The 10,000-nt window shown below is 45.1% G+C and overlaps 1 protein-coding gene across 1 annotated transcript in view; it reads right to left on the bottom strand.

The window, feature by feature from the left end:
• NUP160 (nucleoporin 160) overlaps positions 1 to 10,000 on the bottom strand; it is a 62,241-nt gene that overhangs the window by 8,046 nt on the left and 44,195 nt on the right. Inside the window, exons 26-33 of the mRNA XM_019547375.1 lie at positions 9,553 to 9,649; positions 9,364 to 9,469; positions 7,844 to 8,004; positions 6,649 to 6,709; positions 5,492 to 5,602; positions 3,576 to 3,699; positions 2,159 to 2,260; positions 1,048 to 1,189 (exon numbers count right to left, since the gene is read on the bottom strand). Of these exons, the coding sequence (XP_019402920.1) occupies positions 1,048 to 1,189; positions 2,159 to 2,260; positions 3,576 to 3,699; positions 5,492 to 5,602; positions 6,649 to 6,709; positions 7,844 to 8,004; positions 9,364 to 9,469; positions 9,553 to 9,649 (904 nt within the window). The remainder of the gene's footprint in view (positions 1 to 1,047; positions 1,190 to 2,158; positions 2,261 to 3,575; positions 3,700 to 5,491; positions 5,603 to 6,648; positions 6,710 to 7,843; positions 8,005 to 9,363; positions 9,470 to 9,552; positions 9,650 to 10,000) is intronic.

The following is a 10,000-nucleotide window of genomic DNA, read 5'->3' as shown; positions in this document are numbered from 1 at the left end:
AGGGAGGTGACTGTTTTGGTCCCTACTTAGGAAGATGGAGGCAAAGAAATCGTTAAACATGTTAGCTTTGTCATCTGGTGTGATGACCAAATTTCCCAACGTGTCCTGCAGGGGCCCCACATTACCTGGAACCTAGTGAAGAAGCGTTTCTGGGTATTCAATCTAAACTTATTTTGCTGCAACTTCAAGCTATTGATCTGTGTCCTCCTCTCTACAGCAAGAGATACAAGGTGCTTTCCCTCTTTTTAGTGGCAGCACTTTAAGTATTTGAAGACTGCTATCATACTCCACCCCCTTAAGTGCCTTTTCCACAAGTCCACATGCCAAGCTCCTACAGTTTCTCCCCTTCTATGACTTGCTTTCCAAGTACTTTATCAACTTTGCTGCCTGCCTCTAGAACCTCTTTAACTTCTCCATGTAGATTTTCAAATGTAGAACACACAATACTTGAGATGAGGCCTAACCAGTGCCAAGTAGAGAGGCATTATCACCTCCCATGTTCTTCCACTATGCAGGGGCAGAGAAAAGCAGCCCAATCTTTGCTGCCATTTATACCTGTCATCTAGTAGCTGACCTTATTTGTGAAGGTCAAAATAAAAAAGTAAATATTTCAGCCAGTTTGGCATAAATTTGTTACTAAATTGCCTTTTGCATTCAATGAAGGACTTGCACTTTCCTTGGCTTTCTTCTTACTGCCAAACACATGCAGAATTCATTTTTATTGTCTTTTACATCCCTTACTAGTTGCATCTCAGACTGTGCTTTGACCTTCCTAATATTCTCCCAGCATCTCCATGCAATATTCTTATATTCTTCCCTAGAAATACTGCCAAATTGCCATCTTTTTCTTTTTGGCTTCTCCTCACTACAGAGTTCATGCTTAGTCAGGCTGGCTTCCTGCTGTAGTTCCTATTTTTTCTTCACACTGGGATAGCTTCCATAATGTTGCATAAGCACAATATTCATTTCAAGCAGGCACATGAGGAACAATGAAACTTCCTCAGAGCTGTGTCCTTCCCCATTCCCTCCCTTGAAAAAGCATTTTACCTTGTAACTGTTGATCAGCCAAGTAGGCAATGGTACCCCATGGGATAGGAGTTTGTTGATTACACAGTGATAATATAGATGGTTCTGGGACTTGTACCTGTCCAGGTAGGATGACAACAACCGCCATGCTTCATCAGTCGCACTAGAAGATAGAGTTGGACACTTCACTCAGGATGTCTATAGCTTTACTTTCATTCACAGCTGCACCACATAGATCTTTGGGTGGAATAACCTTGAGAAAATAAATCTCCTGGGGACTTAGTTGACAGTGGGTGCACATCTACACAAGATACTACTATGCAGTGGTTACTGCGCATTTATGAAGTACTTGTACTTGTATAATCAAGTACTAAGTAAATGTGCCAGCAAACATCTTTTTAGTGATGCTACTGTGCAGCAGCGTATTAGCACTGTTGGTGCTGTGATGTGCTTCTGCACAGTAATACCCAGTTTCAGGGGAGCTTGAAACAAGACGCAGAAGACAAACAAGCAACAAAATAAGCTGTTAATAGGCGGCTCAACTGGCTGTACTGCCTGTGCTAGTGCATGGTTTTACTGAAGGCATGGCCAGGCCCACAACATCTGTTTAATGTCTACATGCAAGGCAGATCATCCAAGAAGTAACAGAGCCATCTAAGCACAGCATTATGCTCTAGATCTGTGTTTCTCAACCCATACGTCATGACCCAAAAGTGGATAGCAAGAATATATGAAAGGGTCGCAAACAAACTTTAGAACTGGATCAACAAATTTAAAAAGTGGATTCTCCTTTAAAAAAGGGAAGGTAGGAAATGGTAGCTTTTTCCTTGCAGGCTGGCAGAGTTCTAGCCTGCAAGGGGGTGCTTGGGGATCCCCATGCCCTGCCCCCCAACATACCCTGACCCACACACTGCAGGGCTGGTGGCACTGGGTTGGGACTGGCCATTGATATTTACAAATGGGTCCCAGTACAAAAAAAAGGCTGAGAACCACTGCTCTAGATGATGGCAAAGAGTTTTTAAAAAACTCTTAAAAAAAAAGTTTCACTCTCAAAAGCTGCCAGTTTCTCTCTTCACAGGGTGCAGCCTTTCATAGCCCAAACGTTCTCCTTCAGCAGGTATAAGTACGCTACCTGGACTCCTTTGTGGTCACCAGAGAGGTAAGCTGGTTTGCAGCCAGCCAATCCCAGGCCTCTGCCTGCACTGCTTCTCCCCCCAGCTGTAGTTTGATGCACCTGGAATGCACATAACATCAGGAATAGTACACTCCTCACCGTGTGCAAAGCAAAGCCCATCATCCTTTCTTCCCATAGATACCAACATCACAAAGCAGTTCAGACTCAGGGTATAGTCTCAAACACACACCACCATAATTGAAATAGGTCTCATCTAGACTTACTACTGCCAGGAGTTCTGACATAGTAGCACATGCACATCCATGTACTCCTAGCAGCTCCATTCACAAGCTGTGCCACCTGAGGGTGAAGAGGCAACCAGAATAAAAACGTGGGAGTGTTCACATAGATCTTCTACTGGCTGCTAACTGATGACAGAAGACGTTTCTCTGCTTACCAGAAATGTTACAACTCTGCCACCAGAAAGGATGATTTTGCCACTACAGAGGAGCTTTGGCGTGAAAGCACTCATAATTTTACCAGTAGACCTTGAGTTCTGCCAACTACTTTGTAGCATACATTAGGCCAGTGACTAGCTTAATAGGCAAGGCAGAGGATACTAAATTCATTAAATAGTGAGAAACCACTCATACATGCAGCTCTTAAATTATGCAAGTTAATCATTAAATATCCTAAACTTAACAAATGGGATATGCTCATATCCAGATCATATAAAGAAGTACACATTCTTGCATGTACTAACAAGCAGGAAGAGATTATCTCTAGGAGAAGCTTGCAAATGCTGGAGCAAGGAACCTTTGCAGCTGCAAACTACAGCATTTGCTGTAGCAAAGAGATAGGCTGTCATGGTATTTTAGGGTCAGAGTTCTCTAATAGCATATGGCAACTGGAAAAGGGGATCCAGAACCAGGTGAATAGAAAACCAATGCATGCCGTAGCATGAGAACAGACCAAATACTTCAGTCAGTCAACACCAGCATAACACCTGGAAGTCCAAAATTCATGAGTCAATCCAAACTACCCTCATCATTCAAAGGGCGAGGGGGACCAGCCATAGTTAGACTAGGTCTGCTTTTGGATTTAGACCTTCTAGCCCCTCTCTTGATGTGAAAGAGACTCAGGGTGAAAATTCATACTTAATGCACATACAAGCAAGGATACTTAGGATGGTGTTTTTAGTGCTGTCTCAGGAGCATGGGAATAGTGTTGCCCTTTTCTCCTCTGCCGCCATTTAAACTCAGCTGCTTCCAAAACCATTTATAACTAATGCCTTATGACTGAGGTGAGAACTGACAGACTAAGGATGGTCCTTGTTCTAATCCTAAACCTCCAGCTACAGAACCACAGGCTGTATAATAGTTTTTTTCAGTACTACCGTTACTTAGTGTGATGAGCACAATAACTTGTTACATACTTGAAAGAGAGTCCTTCAAAAACAGGAGTCAGGGGGAGCTTAAAGGTTTGACAGAGAGAAATAGCAGTGTCAAAGAGGCCAGCTTGAACCAGGAGAGCAACCATCTCCTCTGATGGAGAACTTCCTAAAAAAAACCAAAAAACACAGAACGGCAGATCAGCACAACCCACAGAACCACGACACACACCCTTTACAAATGTGAGCTGAAATCGACATACAGGAACTCACTACCATGGATTCAGTGGAAAAGCTACACGACTGAAGATCAAACACCCAGCCTGTGACAGCTCACCAAAACTCCTTACGTGGCCCTCAGGTCCAAATAATTGCCCACCTCTGCCCTAAACCAAGATGCCATTTCAGGTCCGTGCCATTCTATTTAAAGCCAGATTTTCCTAGCCCCTTGTAGTTATTTATTTATTTATTTTAATAAACCACTTCCACATAGCTGGTTTTGGAAAGGTTAATACTGACTGATAAAGACCAGAGTGTGTGAAGAGAGATTTTCTTTGCTTAGACTGTAGCCTCAACTTCCCTACTGAAACATTCTGCTCTGAACTAATGGGTATTGGCACAGGGAGGATGGACAACACATTTTGCCCAGCTGGAAAATCCGAAGAACTGAGAAATCATGAGCGAATTTGACTTAAGGGCCTTCCTGAGCAATTAGAGGGCATTTCCACAGGGACAAGACAAGAAAAATAAAAGGCACCCTCCTTTCTGAAAAAGCAAGTATCAGATTTCCCCTCCTGTGGAGGCTGATGCTCCTTCTGGAAGAAAAGCCAGAAAAGTGTCTCTGCATCACTCTGACCTCACGCCCCCAAAACTGCCAGTTTTTTTTTCAACCATATCAGCCAGAAGCAGAATGCAATCATGGAGAGAGTTGGTCCAAATGGCCACATTCTTGCAAAGCTGTATACGACTGAAAACAAAAGATTTTAACCAAAGCATTATTCAACTTTAAACATCAGTGTAATATTGCTGACAATGACCGAAGCTCAAGCTTGTCTCTTGCCAGTAGGGTAGAAAGACTGATACACTATCTTTACTCTTCTAAGATGGCCTCAGTATCGTAATTCATTCTACTAACATAGCTTAGAGACAGTGACCCCGCTATTGGTACTGGGCAGGATATGCAGTACAGAATCAAAATGAAATGGCAGGAGACCTCAAGGAGATGGAAGGTAATTATTTGAGCTGCAGTCTACCCACGTGATAACAACTGATACCGCAACACTTGCAAAGTTTTTTCTTATTCTTCTTCTTCACTTGGCTACAAACTGCCTAGACCAGGGGTTGTCAACCGTGGGTACGTGTACCCCTAAGGGTACTTGGAAAGGTACTAGGGATCTTGGAAAGGGTACATGTGGGCAGAAGGGGATGGAGGGCTGCCACCCACCACCCCACACCACTGCCTCCCAGGAGCAGGGCTGAGGGAGGCAAGGGCAGTGGCACCCCTGAGGGCCATACAGCCTGCTAGACAGACGCGGGGAAGAGGAGGGGAGCTTGCATGCGGCGGTCACCACCATCCACCACTGCTTCCCACTGCCGGTTGCAGGCTGTGGACGGGCAACGCTTGACTGCCCAGGTGCAAGGCCCATCAGCAGCCAGCAGAGTGACAGGTCATGCAAAAGTGGGATGTGGCAGCAGTGGCAGCAACCTGTGCACCCCCAACTCCCATCCAGTCACCGCCACCAGAAGGGGTACACGTCTTAAAAAAAGGTCGAAAACCCCTGGCTTAGAATCCAACAGCAACAGGGTGCAGTTGCAACAGTTAAGGAAGAATACTGAAGAACTGCCACATCTACTTCTTGTAGTACCCTACACGTCCCTTCAAGACTCTTTAAGTACAGCTTAACCAGGGATGGATCTGCTGTCAAAAGGGTATATAGCTCCAGATGCACTCCAATTCCTACCTACTACAGCAGCGGTTGATGGGTCATGCTGTGCCAGAGTCAGACGGATACGAGCCAACATACATTCTCTCTCCAAATCCTCCAGCTCCAGAATCTCTATCTGGTGAGTTGCTGTACAAGACAGAAGACACAGAGACAGTCTTTTACAATACCAAGTGTGTGCTGGAGTGGAAGAGAGGCCCTACCCTGGGAGTGCTGACAGACAACAGAGATAAAGAATAGGATGCAGACAGCAACTAGTTGAGGAGAGAAGATGCATACCTAAGCAGAGGACAAACTTTTCCACAAAAAGCTAGCAATTAGGGGCTCTATAAGAAGCATTTGAAGACAGATTTGGCAGAGAGCTCAGAGGCATGGCAGACTGTGTTTGAAGGCCCTTTTCAGATCACTGTATGACTGCAGACTCTTCAACTGTCTGTACAAAACAAATCCAGGTTAGGGCACCCTCAGCAGTTGAGATGTCAGTGGAACCCTGTGCGACACTGAGATGGACACATATATTTGTGTGCCACATGTCCTCTGCTCATAACCTCTGTCCTACCTCACCCACCTTATAGCAGAAGTGGGCACACTAGAGGAGAGGGACAGGCTGCAACTAGATCTGGACAGGTTACAGGGGGTGCGGATGAGAACAGGATAGGTTTCAATACTGACAAGTGCAAGGTACAGCACCTAGGGAGGAAGAACCATCAGCATACCTACAAGCTGGGGAACTCCCTTCTAGTCAGCACAGAGGCAGAAAAGGATCTTGGTGTCATTACTGATTCCAAAATGAACATGGGCTGCCAATGTGGGGGCACAGCCTGTCTCTCACCCATTGATTCCTCAATCTACATTTTCACTGACTACCTGTCTTGTATGCATACCAGCCCAGCCTCTGGCTTTTTACTTTTCATTCCATCCAGGAGGAGCATACACCAACTGCTGAAACTTCCTTAGCCTGATGAAGGGTTTTTGAACCCAAAAGCTTGCTTAATAATTGTTTTCCAACTATATAAGTTGGTCTAATAAAAGATATCAGATTCACCCAAAGAACCTTGTCTGCTGTTTATAAGGATGTAATTTGAGGACAGAACAGGTTTGGATCTCCCCAAATACTAAGCTTCTGAGTCAAAAGCTGGGATGCAGAATTTTGGCCACAGCTAGCAGTCACTTACTTGGAACAGCTGCACACTCTCCATCATGGCTTCTTTTGGGGGATGCTCCTGGCCGTTCATACTGCCAATGAAAAAAAAGGGAAAAGCTTTTTCTGAAATTTCTTTTCAAAGGGCAGAACACATGTCAACTTCCTTATCAAGCTCTCTATTTAAGACCTTGTATCAAATGCCAAGAGGCACAGAACTATTAATCAGTTCAAAGTACATTTTTACTACATTTCCAACTACAAAAATCTGAGTACACTCAAGGTATTTCTGCCACATCAAACTTAACTTGTTTCAGAAATCATGGCTCTTGCTGCAGAAAATAAAGTGTTTCTTACACAAGAAACAAGAACTTTCAAAGTTAGTAAGAACCATGAAAAAGCTAGCTAAAACTTCTAAACTGCTTCTTGCTGTTACTTATTCCCAGCTCCTACCTGCGCACAAAAGGAAGCCTGATGGAATGTTTCCATTTCTCCTCTTTTGGATGAATACATATGATATGAATAGCAAGCAGCCACACAAGAGCCAACTAAAACAAATTTACTCAAATCTGAACAGGACTTGGGAGTGACCTTCAAAACAGTTACAACTGCAGGGTCCTGATTATTACAGAATTTTCAGGGACAGGTTATATAACTCCTTCTATTATAAAATGGATTTCACATGATAAACAGGCCCTCAAACAAAATTGTAAGTCCAAGTAGGATTTTTTTTTTCCCCTGACACAAGATGATTTTAAAAAGTATGAAAAATATGCATTTGTTTATAGCAGAAACAACAATAAGGCCAAGAGGGTGCATAAACACTATTCACTTCAAGACTACTGTTTACAAAACTGATGAAAAAAAATCATACAATTTCTGGATCATGTCCAGATTGCAGCAGAAAAGTCAGATGTAGGTATAAATTACAGATTTTGCTGTCTGCTACTGAACATACCAAAAAGTTTGACCATTTTTGTAACCATAAAACACTTGGAAAAGGACTGCTGTAACAGGAGTTTGTAAACAGCAGGAAACAACAGCCTTCTACTGCCCTAGTCATGTTTTCATACTGTACAGCATAAGACTAAACCTGCATTAGTTGTCTTAAAGCAGAGGAGGGCATGGCTGATGGAAGAATCTTCACAATAAAGATAGGGCCATTTCAATAGCTGCATCATCGACACTGCTAGATATGCAAAACCACCCAGAAGTTCAGTATTTCATACCACAGCACCAGAGGTGGGTTGCACAATCCACGCGTATTCTGGCCGGATCAGCCGTAAGCAGTTAAGGGCAGCAAGGTAACAGTTTACTTGCTTCTGGAGTCCCCGAAGTGTCCGCACCTCCCTGCCAAGACGCATACCATATTCAAACATCACTGTCCCAGCTGGGGGAGGAAAAAAATGGAACCTTTCAGCATAGCAGTATTCTTTTTCCATTGGACCACCACCTTTACAGGATTTACTGGCTATAGGGATGTGAATGGTTAAACAATTAATTGTTTAACTGATAAGCCCAATGATAACCAGTTATAGCTTACCAGTTATCATTTAGTGCGAGGCAGGTCACAGTCCAGAAGAGAAGTGAGAGAGTAGGAGGGGAGAGGGAAACTGTGCAGTGCCCCAGCAGGAACCAAAAGGTGACAGGGCAGGTGAGAGGGAGAGAAGAAGGAATGGAGCGAGAAGGAGGATGGGGGACTAGTATCTACACCTAGGCTCTGCACACCCTGGTGCAGCCACTTGCAGCCTCCCCACCACAAGCAGCCCAAGCCCCAAGCACGCCCCTGTAGGCAGTGCAGTGGGGTGGGGCAGACATTGGCCCAGGACTCAGCACCTCCCCCTGTCTGACTTTGCAGAGCCACAAGGCTGGAGCCTAGTACCACAGCACCTGTCCCTGTCCCCGCACCTGGCCAGATGCAGTGCCTTCTATTGCTGCAGCTGCTGTGCACACATCCCAGCTGGACCTGCAGCAGCTGCAGGGCCTGGCAGGGGTATGGTGGAGGCAAGGGGGTGTAGGGCAGCTACTCCGGGCCAGCATGACATACCCCATCTGGGCCCAGAGAGAACATGCCTGCCTGGCTCATCGTGAGGTATAGCCCAGGACAGCTGCTGAGTTCCCACTAGACTTTCACCACTGGAAGTACCCTGCTGGTGCCAGGCCAGGCAGGAACGCCCTACAGGCCAGGCCAGAGCAGCCCTATATAGGCCAGGCCAAGGATTGCCATACCAATTCATCATTTAATGGTTGTAATTACAGCAGATTAAACAAGTATTTTTTTAAAAATCAGTATTTACATCCTTAACTGGCTATTTGCTATCCAGGAAGAACAGCATAGGATAGGGGTCAGCAACCTACAGCCCACTGGTTGGACCCAGCCTGTGAAAAGACTGGATCCAGCATCTCCAGGAATCCACACCTGGGGCAGGAGGTCTCATTACAGGCCTCATTCCCTATCCCCTCTGCTAACTGCTAGTAGGGGTATAGAAATTAGGATGCAGCTGGTGTGCAAGCAACAGCCAACGAAAGCAGAAGGTGCCAATCCTTGGCCTAGTCCAAAGAGATGTGGAAGTTATCTACAAGTTCCCAGAGAACCTGGATAAACTAAAGAGTGAATGGATTGGCCCATGCAACAGAATGCATGTGGGTTCAAAATGATGCACAGCAGTCATTACTGAAGATCCAAAGAAAGGGGGACCCAGGATGATAGATCAGCTTTGAGGCAGCGCTCCCCTGGAGCTGGTCTTACCCTTCCGATAGTTGTGGCGGTAGATGTGGAAAGCATACAGCAGCTCATAATAATTGTGAGTCATCAGGTCCACTGCTCGAGCACGAGACTCAATTATGCCCACTACCTAAGACATAAGACACAGAAGTTTGTCAGTTGACTATCAGTCCAACAGTGGTCTATTTCCCTAACCCACTGCAAGCCAATTACCTCATTATGGAGGCTCACATAGGGGAACTCCACCAGGTCTTGCAGCTGAGAGCGTTCACAGAGAACAACCACTAACTGACGCAGACAATCCAGCTGCCTGGAAGAGAGAAGGGCAGAGCTCTTCTGTTATGAACTGACAGGCTGCTAGCTTAGAGGATCATCTCCAAGCAGAGGAATTTTGAATGATAGTTCCTAAGCAGCAAAAATATCAGAGTATGAGGTGACAAGGAATGCCCAATTTCATTTGCTGCCCATGAAGGCGGCCTGCACTTGGCTTTAGGACAGATTTTCCTGCGCAAAGATGGCAAGTAGAAGACAGGTCTGCTCCAAAGACTTGACTAGAAACAGAGCCTAGACAACAAAAGCTGAACTCTGCTTTTTCAGAGTCCACAAAAAAGCAGCTCTTAACTTCATTCCCATTAACAGGTGAGGGATCCCCATAGACCCC

Source organism: Crocodylus porosus, unplaced genomic scaffold (assembly GCF_001723895.1).
Source record: "Crocodylus porosus isolate Cpor-Errol unplaced genomic scaffold, CroPor_comp1, whole genome shotgun sequence".
Classification (NCBI taxonomy): domain Eukaryota; kingdom Metazoa; phylum Chordata; order Crocodylia; family Crocodylidae; genus Crocodylus; species Crocodylus porosus.
The sequence above is the reverse complement of the archived record's forward strand: the minus strand, read 5'-3'. Positions and strand labels throughout refer to the sequence as shown.